This window comes from Gossypium raimondii, chromosome 13 (assembly GCF_025698545.1).
Source record: "Gossypium raimondii isolate GPD5lz chromosome 13, ASM2569854v1, whole genome shotgun sequence".
Classification (NCBI taxonomy): Eukaryota; Viridiplantae; Streptophyta; class Magnoliopsida; order Malvales; family Malvaceae; genus Gossypium; species Gossypium raimondii.
The window spans coordinates 6,745,720-6,760,574 of record NC_068577.1 but is presented as its reverse complement, the minus strand read 5'-3'; the positions used below and the strand labels follow the sequence as shown (position 1 = coordinate 6,760,574).

The following is a 14,855-nucleotide window of genomic DNA, read 5'->3' as shown; positions in this document are numbered from 1 at the left end:
ACTCACCTATGGAGTCTCCATTGCTTCCCAAATACCTTCTCATTGTGATTCTTTTCTCACATTACAGCACCACCATAGCTCAATACGAGCAAGAAAGGGACACCCTTTATGCTCTCAAGCACACATTCAACGACCCTTTCTTAAACGATAACTGGAACGGCCTTCACTGCTATGAAAACAACTCTTTCTGGTACGGTATTCAGTGCATCAATGGACGAATCACGTCGATATTGCTGGAAAATAGGGGGTTATCAGGGAACCCAAGTGCTGTTTCATTGGTTGTGCTTTCTGAATTGGTCACCCTTAGCTTCAAGAACAATTTAGTGTATGGGAACATAATGGATTTCTGTTACAATCACAAGTTGAAAGACATTGATCTTTCGGAAAACATGTTGGAAGGACCGATCCCACCTTGTTCGACCAATCTCGAGTTGCTGCGGTCATTGCAGCTTCAACAGAACCATTTGAGTGGTATGATACCAGAGTTCAACCAAGCTGGTTTAACAGTTTTCAATGTCTCCTACAACAATATCAGCGGCCCGATCCCCGGAACGACCACTTTGAGGTCTTTCACCGCTGATTCGTACGCTAACAACGGCCCTAACATGTGCGATCCATTGTGCCATTTCAGCGAAATTAACACACCAACACCAACAGAATCCAAGAAGGAATCCATTGCAATCGCATTCATGGTTCTCGACATAATCGGTCTAGTCACCGTGATTTTGCTTTTGGTTCTCTACTGTAAGAGATCTAGCAAGTTCAAGAACCTGATCAAAAGACGCCATTTTGAGGAAACCAGCGATGGTGATGGAATGAAGCTGGTTTTCATGGCGGATGATGGAGGTTTCGAGCTGAACGAGTTGATGGGGGCCGCTGCTGAAGGGTTAGGGAAAGGAGTTTGCGGGGATAGTTATAAGGCTACGTTGAATGATGGGGTGGCTGTTGTTGTGAAACAGTTGAGGGGGTTGAAGCCATTGATGAGCAAGGAGGAGTTCATGAAGATGGTGAGAATGATTGCAGATCAAAAGCATCCCAATTTGCTTCCTTTAATGGCGTATTGGTGTTCCGAGGATGTGAAGTTGTTGGTCTACAGATATGCCAAAAATGGAAACCTCTTCAACCGCCTTCATGGTGATCAAATTATCAATTATGTCTTCTTCACCTTCTCTATAGATAGGGATAAATTAATATTTAGTCCCTTTGGTAACTTTTTTATCCACATTAGTATTTGAAAGTATGATGACCTGTGATTTTTTAAATTGTGTCATCTCATCATTTTTATTTTCTTAAAATATATAATTATTTATATTTATTAAATTTTAAGTGATGACATAGCATAATCTTAAAAGCATCACATTATCCTATTTTAACAAAATTTAAATTTTAATATTAAATTAAAAATTATTAAATTTTAAGACTATCGTGAATAAAAAAGTTTCAAAACTAAGATAAAAACTATTATATATATTTTATTATTTTTTAATATAATCCAAAAATACTTAATAACAAAGAGTATTTATGGATTGAGTCCAGGAGTGGTTCCAAAATTTAAGCTCAAGGCCACCCAAAAGACTCGTTTAGTGTTAAAAATAATAAAACTTCATTTTCCTTTATTTAATTATTATTATATTAATATAATTTTTATTTTATAATTTTTATTATTATTTTTAAACAGTAAAGCTGGCACCCGGCCCATGACCCCTAATAGAATTTCCTGACCAAGACACATAATGAAAATGCAGGCGGGAGAGGCAGCCGGGACCGGATTTCTTTCAAATGGAGCTCACGATTGACCGTCGCTCGAAGCGTGGCACGAGCGTTGGAGCATCTTCACCTCAATTCGAACCCCTCCCAATGCACCGTCCCTCATGGCAACCTGAAATCAACCAACATTCTCCTCGACGACGACGGCGAAACGGTTCTCGTCTCCGATTATGGCCTCGCTTCATCCATGGCCCTTCCCGTCGCAGCTCAACATATGGTCTCATATAAGTCACCGGAATACCAGACATGGAAAAGGGTTTCGAGGAAATCCGACGTGTGGAGCTACGGCTGCCTCCTTTTGGAATTACTGACGAGGAGAGTCTCGGTTCACTCGGCTCCGCCGGGCATCAATGGCGTGGATCTTTGCAAGTGGGTCAAACGAGCTTTTAGAGAAGAATGGATTGCTGAGGTATTTGATAAGGAGATATCTATGGAGAAAAACGGTACTAAGGGGATGGAGAAGTTGCTGGAGATTGCTCTCCGTTGCTGCGATGAGTCGCCGGAGAAACGGCCTGAAATGGCGGAAATTGCAGCGGAGATAGATGCCATAGAGGCGGTTGAAGAGGATCACGGAGCTGACTTATCGGCGGTGCAATCGTTAACTGAGGAGGGTTTCTCTATGCATGCATCGTCGGCGATAGTGGATAGCAGCGACGGGATAAGTTGATAGGATTTTTTAAATGGTCAAATTCTGATATTGGTCCTTTAACTATATTCAAATATGAGATTTAGTCCTTATATAATTTTTTAGCATTATGATAAACTTAGCTCCTAATGTTTACTTTTTTTCATTTTGGTCCTAATCTTTTTTCCTTTTATCATTTTGGCCCCGCCATCAACTTTTACTCAAATTGCTTTTTTAGATGAAAAAGTTGAATGGACCATTAATATATTAACAACACTAACATGGCAACGTGTATGGCAGAATGTGTACTTCATAAATTTAAAAATATAATAATAATTTGAAAAAATCAACAATTGTCTATAAATTTTAAAATTTTATGAACTTCTTTTAATTTTGTTGATTTTTTATTTTTAAAATTTATGAAGTAGGTATAGCTTGCCACACATGGTACCACATTAGTGTTGTTAAAATTTTAACAATTTAGAGCACTTTTTCATCTAAAATAATAATTTAACTAAATTTTAAATGTTGAGGACTAAAGTGATCTCACAAAAAATTTAAGGGCCAAAATGATAAAATAAGTAAACACTAATGCTAGTATAAACACATGTTTTAAATAGTTAGATATAGAGTAAAGAATAATTAGTACAAATTTAAACTTAAAATTGAAAGGACTACACCTATGGCCCCTCTGAAATAAAGTTTATCATATTTTTTCTCAATTTAATCCATCTAAATCTATTAAAAATCTCCTTTTCCACTAAGGAATTGCATAGTCAGCAATTCACATATTTTTTTCCACCTAAGAAAAGCTTGAGAAACCATATGAAAATTCCAAAAAAATCATAAACCCCCTAGAAAATACTGCAAGGAAAAACAAGCACAGGCAGATAAGGTGAACACAAAAAGAAAGCATGAAGGAGGTTTTCAACCTAGGGCTATCTTCAAGAGTTTGAGTCTTTTGCTCAAAGATGAGAGATAGGCCCAACCAAAACTATAGTTAGATCGGACAGCCAGAGAAGTGAGTCCAAGAAGGTTACGGGTTTAGACTTTAGGTTTGGATTCGTGAAATCCAACACCTTTTCGAGATAAAATATTTGGGGATCAGAGAAAAGGACATAGAGCCGACCCGAGCAATGCCATTTTGTGGTCGAGAGCAGTGATGACAGTGATAGGCGATGGTGTTGCCGTTCAAAAATCGAAGGGAAAGAGAAAGCCATTCATCTTGGTAGGAGTGACTATTATAACTGTGAATCTTTTCCATTCTTTTTCCCTTTAATTGCAGGTTTAGAGATTTTAAAAAGTAAGATTGCTTAATGACAAATTCTTTCCGTTCCTTTCTTCTACTATTTCTTATCTCTTGTAAAATGAAGTTTGATAACAAGAAAAGTGGTGTCTGATAATCAACCCCCCCCCCCAAGGTTTTCAATTGTTTCAAACAAAAAAGAAAAAGAAAAACGATTTTCAAACCTTTCTGGCTTCAGTCATTCACAAATGGGGTTTGATTACAAGAAATTTCTTCAAAATATGGTTGTGTTTGATTTTTTTCGAAATGAAGGAAACTTTTGGAATTTTGTCTGAATGGATTAGAGTTAATCTAAGTTTAGTCAATCCGGTTTTTAGTTTTTGTTATCTTTTATTTTTTTTATTTTTCATTTATTTTAGCTTAATTATTACATTGGAAATCAGGTGAAGCGACTGGTGCCTGACATGGATTGTTGAAACGGTAGTGACTATAATAATGGCAACTTTTGCTTCAATTCGACAAATTAGCCGGCAATTTGTCAAAAGGTTTGCTCCATTTTCTCCTCTCTCTCTCTTTTTTAAAGGTTTAATTTAGTTTACTGCTTGCTTAAAAATGTATGAATTGAAGGAAAAGGAACATTTTGATTCTTAACCAATTTTCTTTTAACCTTGAATCTTTCTTATGTTTATCAATTTTTCTTTTTCAGTTTTTTGTTTTTGATGATTTTGTGAACCTTTTATAGTTAGTGTTAGAGAACTTGAATGCTAAGCTTTACATGAAGTTTTCTTTCATTTGCTGCAATTAAGAGACAGAAAAAAAAAGAAATTTGAAATTCTGAGTAATGTTACGTTCTTTATTAACATTCAAGAGATATAAATTCTAGGTTTGAGAGAGGGACTATAAATCTATGATGTAACTTCTATTATATATATATATATATACACCTTTGACTAAGGAGACACCTTGTGAGCTAGGACGCCTGCGAGTCCAACAATTCGCGAGCTCAAAGACCTTGTGAACGTGAATTGATGAGACCATATGTCTGACACGGATAGGATATCTGTCATTCAGATGGCGCACATATCCATTGGCAGCCTATATCTATGACTAGTCATTAGACATGATAGCCCATACCTAAGGCAATAAGTCATTAATAGATTGGCTAAATTCCAGGGAGTTCGGAACCAATATACAAGTGAAACTGACATCTTGAGAACTATCAGAAACAACCCCTTGAAAGTTTATTGGCATAAAAAAAAGGGGCTAAGAGCCTAAGACATTCTTCCCTCTAGCACTCTCAACTCTCTTCTCTCTTCTCCAATTTTTTCTTGACATCCACATTCCGATTATCTCAACCCTCTCACAGCTTTCCCCCATGGGTGAACCATCACAAACTGCCGCAACCTCCTCCTTGTATCAACTATATATATAATAGGATTTTTTTTTCTTAGATAGAAATTGTAAACTCTAATCTGTCAAAGTTTGTCACAGATATTATTTTGCTTGATATTGCAGGGAACCTTTACTCAAGTTCTGTTGTTTTGTCCAAAATGAGTCCTTTTTTCCTAGTCCATGCCTTGATTGTATCACATTTGCGAGCCAGAGAAGCTACAGTGCTGTGAGTACTTCATTACATGCACTATGTGTAACCTCTCCTGATTTTTCATTGTTGGCAAAGCAGAATGTACTTCAGCATCACAACATATTTGCTAAATGGTTGATTGCAAGATATTTGAGTCATGCATCAATTGAGCTAAAGACAGATGAGGATGTTATCAGGTTTTCTTTTAATAAGTCGGTTGGTAGATTAGCCTCTACAAACAGAAAGAGAAAAATGTCTAAAAAGGCAAAAGTGAATGAGCTTCGTTTCTATCGTCTAAAGGCCAAAAAGAAGATGAATTCGCCAAATCCAGAAGTTAGGATTAGATATAAACTCGAGAAGGTTAGATAGCTTCTCATTTTAACTATAGTTCAGATTTTTGTTAAGAATTGTTATCATTTTCTTGGATATGAGCTTTCTTAGTAGTCACTAGTAAAGTCTAACATGTTGGGTTTTTCCTCCCTTGTTCTCTCTTTTCAAGTTCATCGTAACTTAGTTATATGAATTTATTCCAAAAAGATATGTCTTTGATTGTTAAATACTCCAGGCCAAAAGAAAGGAAGCATGGTTGATCGAAAAGTTGAGAAAATATGAGGTTCCCAAGGCCCCAGCTGAAGCATATGATCCTGAAATTTTAACTGAGGAAGAGATACACTACCTAAAGCGTACTGGTGAGAAGAAAAAAAACTATGTTCAAGTTGGAAGACGAGGAGTATTTGGAGGTGTTGTTCTCAATATGCATCTGCATTGGAAGAAACATGAAACTGTGAAGGTCATTTGCAAACCTTGCAAGCTAGGGCAGGTTCTTGAATATGCTGAAGAACTTGCTCGACTTAGCAAAGGCATTGTGATTGACATCAAACCGAACAATACTATAATTTTTTACCGTGGAAAGAATTACGTGCAACCAAATATTATGTCTCCAGCAGATACCCTGTCTAAAAGCAAAGTAATATTCCTTGGCTTTCTTGGATTATCTGTTTATTGCGCATATATTTGGTGTTTCCTAAATTTTCCTCCTTGAGAATTAGTTGGCGGTATTTTGTGTGATTTCTCGTTTCCATTCATTCATGCTAGCATCAATGCATAGAACTACTAATGCATCAGGTTTTTTTTTTTATTTTATGTTTTGTGTGTGTACAAAGAAAAAAGGTAGTTCGGCTCTGTTTGTCTTTGTGGGTATTTATGCTTCAAAGTTATGACTGGAATTTTAGGCTGGTTTAGCATCTTAAGACCTGTAGTAGTTGGGGGTTTATTTGTACTATAGTGGTAAACACAATTCAGTGTTACTCTCATTGTCATATTGTAATGCATCTAAATAAATATTCTCTCTTTAGTGAAGTTGTTTTCTGTTCGACAAGGATACTGTAGTTTACTTGTGGCTCACTCATTAAGGAGAGTTCAACAGTTCATCAGTCTTTTATTTGGATACGTGATATCAATACAGGTTACCTTTTTCTATGCAAATATTGCAGGCTCTGGAAAAATACAAGTACGAACAATCCCTAGATCATACAAGTGAATTCATTGAGAAGTTGGAGAAAGAGCTGGAAGAGTATCTTAAGCATAAAGCTCGGTACCATAAAGCAAAAGAGAGTGAGCCACAGGATTTCGCAGTAAGTATATTACAGCATCAATTACAAAATTATTGCCACATTTCGGTTTCCCGAAAGCATCCTTATGAGTAGATTTGGACTTTTGCTTTCTAATCATTTTATGTTGTTGCAGTTATGCATTTAAAACCCCTTTTCCAAAGTTACATGATCTCAGTGTATGTGCATCAGCATCTATCTGTTTCACTTGTGTCTCATGGGACGAGTAATACTTTTTCTGTGTATCTGTGAAAGTGGGTAATAAGCAGACATAAGGATCATAGAAGATTGCAAATAATGACTTTAAGAAAATTCATTTGGGTTTTGTTACAAAGAAAAAGAAAATTGCAAATGTATACACCCTCCCATTGTTGCCACCAAAGCCTTATTGTTTTCTCGTTGCTTTGACCACAAAAGGAAATTGATTGAGCTTATGGATTCTATAATTCTAAAATAACTCCTGATTATATAGTTTGGTGAAGGAAAGTATGTTGATTAAGTCCGGTCATATAGTCTCTTTCGGCCTATTGGATCTCCTGGCTTAGTATTTGTTATGATATGTTCATTCTCCCATTTTTTTAGGATTATATCTACTTGTTATTGTTTCGAACGTGATTGATATATTTGACACATCATGAATCTGTTTGTTCAGTTCAATGCTTTCTTTTATCCCCCTCTTTGATCAAGGCTTGTCTGTTTTAATGCAGGACGATAATGGATGCAACTCAACTTTGAGTTAAATAATCATCCTGGATGGTACAGACCGCAATCGAAACATCGATAAGTGTTTTATTCGGTTCATGAGATCAGCTTATTTCTCATGCCGTAAGCATTCAGTTAACTACATAAAATGCATAGGGAAGTCCATGCTTGAAATATGTATATTACTTAGCTCCATATATTTATAATAGCTAAGGACATTGATTGGAGCAAAGCAATGGGGTTTCTTCCATGGGGTACGGAAACAGTCCCGTCATCTTGGACATCCGGCAACTCCCGTTTGTGTTCTTTTCTGTTGGTGACCCCAAGAATTGCTTTGCATGGATGATTTTGCATACAGCTTTTCCATCTTGGAGAACTGTCAGCCATGGTACTTTAGGGTTTTTATATTTTCAGTTGAACTGAGATGGAGCTTCACTAAAGATTTTAATTCACAAGTTTTGGCTGAAATGGATTGTCACCTAATCTCTTTTTACTTGCAGTTACTTCTATCAATGGAAACACACATTTATGTATATAGGGTTAGTATTTGAAACAACACTGCCTATTTTCCACAAACAGGTTCAAATGCTATTGATCTCTCTTTCTTTCTTTCTTTTTTTAAATAATTTTGTATTATTCTATACCTTTCATCGAATTAACCTTACTTATTTGAGTTTTTGAATTCAAATTCTACTAGCAATGTATGTAGTAATATTTCACATATCTATACTTCTAAAAACTATATTATTATAAGTGATTTTATTTTTATATTTTATATAAATTTGATATAATGTATTTATTATAAGTTATTATAATTTTGAAACTTAAACCTTATATATGTAATCTATATCTATTTATTCGATTATTTAAGTTATTTATTGAGTTTGTGTCACCTATCAATCATGTCGTCATGTCGCAATTCAGTTAGGGAATTATCTAAAAAAATTATTTTATTTGCCAAGTTATGTGATTATTTGAGTGTTTGCATTTTATATTTTTATAAAAAATTATTTATAATAGGATTTGAACTAAAGATATTATGCATAAATTTATTTTTCATTTATCATTTGAAACCAAGTAGTTTTTTTGTTTTTATACTGAAATTCTAATAGATATATTTGTTATTTACATTTTATATATTTGTATATTTGTGTATATTAATAATCTTGTTAGTTGAGTTAGTGTCACAAATTAACTCGACACTAACTTAGAATTGATGATAAAATAATGATAAATAATTGTAGTAATTTAGTCTTCTTAATTTGTGTGCTATTATGCTTAAATTTTGTTTTTACTCACAATTTGATTTTTTTCTTAATTTTAATATTGTACATAATTAATGTGTTACTATTAATTAATTCTCAATTATATTTTTATTATTTATTGTGTATTATTTTTAAACATATATTTTCACTAGTATATATATGCAAGTGATAAGATTTTAGTTATATATTGAACTCTTAGTTGATTTGGTAACTCAATAACAACTTAAAATATCATTGTTTTACATTTTACAAAGTTTTGAGAATGTTTTATCTTTTAAATAAAAATAAAAAATAGGCATTCAATGATAATTTAATTTAGTACAAAAGCATCATTTATAAATGTAATATATTCTAATACATATATATACATGCTTTGCATTTACGTGCGCATTCATTGAATCAACCTCCTTTCATTTCCTCTAAATTAAAAATAAATAAACTCAACAGACGAAAAAGAAATTTCAAGAAATTAAAATTAATTAAATTAATTTGAATTTGAGTGTTTAAATCGTTTATGAAAATATAAGTTAAAATTAAAATAATAAAAATTAACTTAAAAGTTTTATATAAAAATATTGTTTTAAAAGACGCCATATAAAAGCAAAACTTATTTTGTCAAAATAAATATAAAAATTAATCAGAAAACCGATAATTTAAATAATCCAAAAAGAATCCATATTGAACTGAACTCATCCCATGACTTTCTTTTTCTTCTGAAAAGAATTTCAATTTAACCTATTAACTCAATTTTGAAGGGTACTCAATATTTGAACTAAAGCATAAAATATCAATAAAAGGCTTATATAATATCAAATTAAAATATGAAACTTCTTTCATATCCAAATAAATATGTTTATATGTATGTAAGTATGCTCATGCTGCATATGGAGAGAAAAATACATGCAAAAAGGGAATATGCCTTGTGATATTAAAAATAAAGCTAAATGTTCAGATTAAGGTAAAACTTTCCAATAGATGCTCACATAAACACCAAGCTTTTTCAAATGTGCTCAAATAACACTTCACCCCAATTAGTAGTACAAAATTAAATGAATGCTTACGTGTTTAAAATAAAACAGATGATAACCGAATCATATGTTATTCGAAAATTAAAACATAATTTTGAAACTTGAAATACAAGAAAAACCCTTATTTGTTAACTTCCAAATAGATTAACCCTATTTGAGGGTTTAGCCTAAAAACAAATCAATTGCTTTGGAAAAACAGACAAAACTTGAACAAAGTGGCACCAAAGCCAAGTAGATTACCATAAACCTTTTGCATAATACAAGCTACTGGGTTAATTTAGAATATATAATGGAAAGGAAACAAAGCAAAAAAGTGTATGTACCCTTTAAAATGCCATCTAAATGTGAAATGACTGGTTCACTTTCCATAGAACAAAGAAGCAAAAAACCTAACATAGGAGCATACTATGAGAATAAAAGGGGAAGATTACTCATATCACGAAGAATAATGTTCCACATTAGTTTAAAAAAAAAACATTGGAACAATAGACATTTTCAGTTCCCACCATTCTCAAACTGCATAAATGTTGTATCTTGTCGAACTTAACTAAAATTGAAACATCTTTCATCAAGTTTTTATTCATGGAAACAGTTTAAAATTATTCATTACCTATCTGGGTATTAGAGTAACAACCAATAGTCCTCACAAGATCAGACGATTAAGGGTAGTTTCTCATTCGTCGGCAGTCCCACCCTCTGGTTGAGCACTCCCTCCAACTACATAATGCCATGATCGATAGAATTTTGATTAAGCGCCATGTCCCTAGGAGTTTGCTATGTCAATAACTAGGCATAAATACCTGCACCATCTGCTGGGGCACAAGGAGATTTCCTGTATCGTGTTTGTTGTTGTGTTGGCTGAAAAAAGAGCAAAAATAATCATTAGCATTGTAAGAGGACTATACAAATTGTGTGAAAAGAGAATAACTCGCAGAACACGGATATAGGATATAAGAACTAATACGATTTATCACTGCTATACTTCCAAAACATGTATCAGGAATAAAAAGAACAGGAAGAAAAAGCAACCTACAAGTCTACAACCAATATATCATCCTCAAACCCTTTCATTTTTCTCTTTCCTAAAAGTGAAGGATAGAAATTGCAAACATGAACTGCATAAAAATCGTCATTACAACATGGTTCTGGATATATCTTGTATAAGAAATCATAAATTTGCTCAAGGAAAAAATCATCAGACAGATGCTCAGCATGATGTACGAGCCAAATTAATTATGTAGAAGTAACAACCAATATCCTCGTGTCAATAAAGTACCAAATAAAGGACATAATAAAGGTATTGGCTGAACGTAAAAATTTAGGTCATGTTAATGCAAATGCTAGGTTACAAAATTTCTTACATCATCATAAGTATTAAATCATAAAGCAAATAATCCAAAAATCCAAATGACACAATTGCCAGTGACTTAGTTTAACATGACGTGGAAAGACCTAGCACATGCAGAACCAATAAAAGAAAGCACTTTGCTCCAGTAGTTAAAGGTCTTAGAGGGTCTACATATTGCAAACCCTTTTGCTCCTCCATACATGTAAAAGTTCTAGTAAAGCTTGTTCACTATTTCCAAAACAACTAGGCCTATATGTGACAAAATTAAAGCCTTATTAAAGAACATTGAATTGATTTTAACTTTTGGCTGACTAGAGAATCCTACAAAAGTGTACCAGATTGATTTAAGCTTTCATCGAACAGACCCATCTTGCAGCATTAGCAAAGAAGTAGCTACTGGGTTTCTCTCCCTAATCAGAGAAGTTTACAACAATTCTTAAACTGCATAACTATATAAAAAATTCTTGCCATGTTTTTTCCATGAGATCTGGACCAAAGTATCTAGTTCAAGACGTCAAATTCGATTACACAAGGAGGGAATATTATATTAAATATTTTTTTACAAGCATAGAATTAATACCTGTAATTTGGGACGGAGGGCTTCAAGTGGTCCTTTGGGCTTCTCAACACCTTGCTGCTAGCATCCAAAAGCATTAAAAGATATTGAAAACTTCAGGTTAATCTGGATTCATTACCACTGCCATGCTAAAATAAAAAGACATAAAAAAGAAAGGATTTGCAGCAGGGTGGAGGGAATCATTAAAATACCTTTCCAAGTGCCCAATCAGCAGAATCGAAGTAGGCACGTTCATGGTCCTGACATCAAAATGAAAAACTTAGATGAGAAACAGCAACGGCCAACAGCATAAGGAAGTAGTGGTTAAGGCTCTTGTTGGCACCCCAATGATCAAGGTTCAACCCTTGTTGTTGGCATCCCCTCCCCCAATTTGTAATATACCCCAAAAAAAAAGCATGGTCCAGAAACCCAAAACTTTTCAATTTTCCAGGAGTTTACCTTGGAGATTAGTGGTGGTTTCTTGGGAATAATCCCTCCATATTTTTTCTTTATAGCTGCCTCCTAAAATATACATAAAATGAAATAAGTAAATCAAAAGCAACTATAGAACTCCTGAGAATAAAATTTTAATCCTGTACGTAAATAAGATCTTTAACCAATCAAATATTCCACAATGAACCAAGATAAGAACACAACCTCATCTTGAGATGGTAGCGTGGAATTTTTGGACTCCTGTACAATTTGCTCTTTGGCACCCTCCATGCCTGACGTAGCTCCTTGTAAACCCCAGCCAATAGCACCTATGATAGCACACAAGTAATTTGCATAAAAACTTCACTAATGCTAGAAGTTCGACAAATTAGGCAGCATGAAAAAAAAAACTAGGTAGAAAACAAAATACAAAATTTTTGTAAACACAAGGCAAACATCATAAAAAAGGCTATGATGCAAGCAAAAAAAATTCTCACAGAATATCCATATCTACTCAATACCAATTCGTAACATAACAAGCCCCAAATAATTACTAAAGGAGTTCACCAAAATTCCAGAAAAAAATTGAACAAAAATTCTAAGCAGTATTTATTCAACCTATTAATGACTTTCCAGGCTTAAAATACAAGTATCCCATCCCTAAATATTTACTTGCTGAAGCATATATGTTCTGCATCAAAACCAATTATATAATTGCAGTAACAATGAAAAACCCCCAAATACCAAATATTTTACAATTAATAACATGCCAAAAATCAACAGTGAAAAAATTACATTACATTAAATTTTACAAATACTAACCATTAAATTTAATTAATTTGAGGCAGAAGAAATGAGGTCCTTACTTAAGCTAGAAATGCGAATTAAAAACCCTATGAATATCAAAACCTAACAGACAACCAAACCACAACATATTAACCAACTAAAATTAAAAGCAACCCTACATAAAAAAACAAAACCCTAGGTGCTAACAATTATTTTACAAGTTAATTCAGCAAATAAATGACGATAAATTGGAACTAAATTCAAAGATCGGAGGAAATAAAATGCGAAATTGAAAAATAACTAAGTACCTGAATATTTTTCAGCACTCTGAAGGGATCGGAAATTCAAAGGAAAAGATTTGAAAAATGGCGTTTGAAAAAGAAATACAAATATAAAAAGACTGTTGAAATTTTCGGTGGAGTTGTTTTATTTTAATCTATTTATGATAATACATGAATATTTTAGATTCTTTTAATCTTGCCACCAATATTTATCTATTTGTTTCAAATTACCCCTTTTATATGTACAAATAATTTATGTTTTTATGGAGTAATTAAATGACTTGCAACTACATATATGTATCCGGAAGGCCCGCGGGAAATTTAGAAGGGTTTAAATAAAAATATTATATTTAAACAATAGGTTGGGGAAAAAACTAAACCCATTTAAAAATATTAAGCTTAAACGTTTAAGACTTGAGCCCGTTCGACCTATTTTTTTATGTTTGTAATATACTATATAATTTATAACACAAAAGCTAAAACTATAGTAATATATAATAGGACAAACCACACTCAATGCCACTAAACTATTAGTTAATATACATTTTGGTCACTTAACTTCAAAAAGATACAAAATAATCATTGAACTATTCAAAAAATTTCATTCAAGTCACTAAATTATTCGAAAGTTTTTATGTGAGTCATTGGACTGTTAAGTTTCTTTTTAAAAATAAAAAATTCAACTAGTGAGCTCCAAGTGGCGATTCGACGATTGGTACGGTAGATCAATACCTATCAACAAGTAGAACACACCTTAGATCGAAGTCAATATGACGATTAGTGTCGAGGTTCGAAGAAAAAATTTGTTTGGATTTTAGTTCACAAATTCGTGATGTTCAAAGTTATTTCATAAAAAAAAAAAACTGAACAATAGAAGAGAAAGGGAAAGAGAGCTTTTGATTAGTGTAGGTGGTGCAAGCAAAGAATGTCATATAACAATGAATTTAATAGCCTAGTGACTTAAATAAAAACTTTTGAGTAGTTTAGTGACCATTTTATAACTTTTTGAAGTTGGGTGACCAAAACATAAGCTTGCTAATAGTTTAGTGATCTTGGGTGTAGTTTACCCTATATAATACCATAACATAACTAAAAATTAAAAACTAAAAATAGAATTAAATATAATAAATAAAAAGAAATATCATTCGCCAAATCTATTAGACACCGTTCTCAAATGACTTTATCATGATAGATTATAGTGATGATGATAGATCCGAAATAATAAGGAGGATAGACTATCTGATATTTCAGTTATTTGATCAAGTTGATAAATCTCTGATTTGTTTCTACATTATTCTAGTATTGCAGTTACTGTCATTTTGTCTTTATCTTTTTTTGAGATTATTCTGCAGGCATGACATTTGTTAATTGGTTTGTACTAAGTGTCATGTCTTTATATTATTATTGTTCACGGTTCCTATTAATAATAATATTTTTTTAAATAATTATTAAATATTAAATTAAAATAATATAAATATTTTTTAAAATTCAAAAAATAATATGAACGAACCTAAAATGAGCTTGAGTTAACTATTTACAAATATAAACAGATTTGGATAAAATTTTAGACTCATTATATAAATCAAATTAAATTCGAACAAGCATAAATTACGTTAATATCATACTT

General features: G+C 32.8%; 3 protein-coding genes across 5 annotated transcripts; 2 read left to right on the top strand and 1 right to left on the bottom strand.

Annotated features, from left to right (window-relative positions):
- Positions 1-8: 8 nt before the first annotated feature.
- On the top strand, positions 9-2,434 carry LOC105781344 (pollen receptor-like kinase 4). Its single transcript, XM_012605888.2, has 2 exons — positions 9-1,134; positions 1,746-2,434. The coding sequence occupies exons 1-2, from the start codon at positions 9-11 to the stop codon at positions 2,432-2,434; spliced, it is 1,815 nt and encodes a 604-aa protein (XP_012461342.1).
- A 765-nt stretch (positions 2,435-3,199) lies between these two features.
- LOC105783593 (uncharacterized CRM domain-containing protein At3g25440, chloroplastic) lies at positions 3,200-8,158 on the top strand. Of its 3 annotated transcripts, none has more exons than XM_012609139.2 (6): positions 3,200-3,695; positions 4,082-4,183; positions 5,154-5,580; positions 5,786-6,187; positions 6,714-6,854; positions 7,538-8,158. In XM_012609139.2, exons 2-6 carry the CDS (start codon positions 4,134-4,136, stop codon positions 7,568-7,570), a joined length of 1,053 nt encoding a protein of 350 aa, XP_012464593.2. In that variant the 5' UTR covers positions 3,200-3,695; positions 4,082-4,133; the 3' UTR covers positions 7,571-8,158. The 3 variants fall into 3 exon arrangements, with proteins under 3 accessions (XP_012464593.2, XP_012464595.1, XP_052482431.1); XM_012609141.2 differs by having other exon boundaries at positions 3,201-3,620; XM_052626471.1 differs by having other exon boundaries at positions 3,203-3,620; positions 5,154-5,256.
- Positions 8,159-10,235: 2,077 nt separating this feature from the next.
- Positions 10,236-12,834, bottom strand: LOC105784126 (uncharacterized). The gene is made up of 7 exons (XM_012609920.2): positions 12,780-12,834; positions 12,387-12,490; positions 12,189-12,251; positions 11,942-11,989; positions 11,754-11,810; positions 10,626-10,683; positions 10,236-10,542 (listed from the first exon to the last, which is right to left on the bottom strand). Exons 1-7 carry the CDS (start codon positions 12,817-12,819, stop codon positions 10,499-10,501), a joined length of 414 nt encoding a protein of 137 aa, XP_012465374.1. The 5' UTR covers positions 12,820-12,834; the 3' UTR covers positions 10,236-10,498.
- Between the last annotated feature and the right edge of the window lie 2,021 nt (positions 12,835-14,855).

What these genes read in the sequence shown, in the direction of transcription:
- LOC105781344 (XM_012605888.2), top strand. Translation starts at nt 9, where the DNA reads ATGGAGTCTCCATTGCTTCCCAAATACCTTCTCATTGTGATTCTTTTC. An exon ending in CCTCTTCAACCGCCTTCATG is followed by an intron (nt 1,135 to 1,745) that starts GTGATCAAATTA and finishes ATGAAAATGCAG; the next exon opens with GCGGGAGAGGCAGCCGGGAC.
- LOC105783593 (XM_012609139.2), top strand. Translation starts at nt 4,134, where the DNA reads ATGGCAACTTTTGCTTCAATTCGACAAATTAGCCGGCAATTTGTCAAA. An exon ending in TTAGATATAAACTCGAGAAG is followed by an intron (nt 5,581 to 5,785) that starts GTTAGATAGCTT and finishes TAAATACTCCAG; the next exon opens with GCCAAAAGAAAGGAAGCATG. An exon ending in ATACCCTGTCTAAAAGCAAA is followed by an intron (nt 6,188 to 6,713) that starts GTAATATTCCTT and finishes CAAATATTGCAG; the next exon opens with GCTCTGGAAAAATACAAGTA.
- LOC105784126 (XM_012609920.2), bottom strand. Translation starts at nt 12,819, where the DNA reads ATGGGATACTTGTATTTTAAGCCTGGAAAGTCATTAATAG. An exon ending in GCCTGGAAAGTCATTAATAG is followed by an intron (nt 12,491 to 12,779) that starts GTTGAATAAATA and finishes GTGCTATCATAG; the next exon opens with GTGCTATTGGCTGGGGTTTA. An exon ending in CTGATTGGGCACTTGGAAAG is followed by an intron (nt 11,811 to 11,941) that starts GTATTTTAATGA and finishes TTTGGATGCTAG; the next exon opens with CAGCAAGGTGTTGAGAAGCC.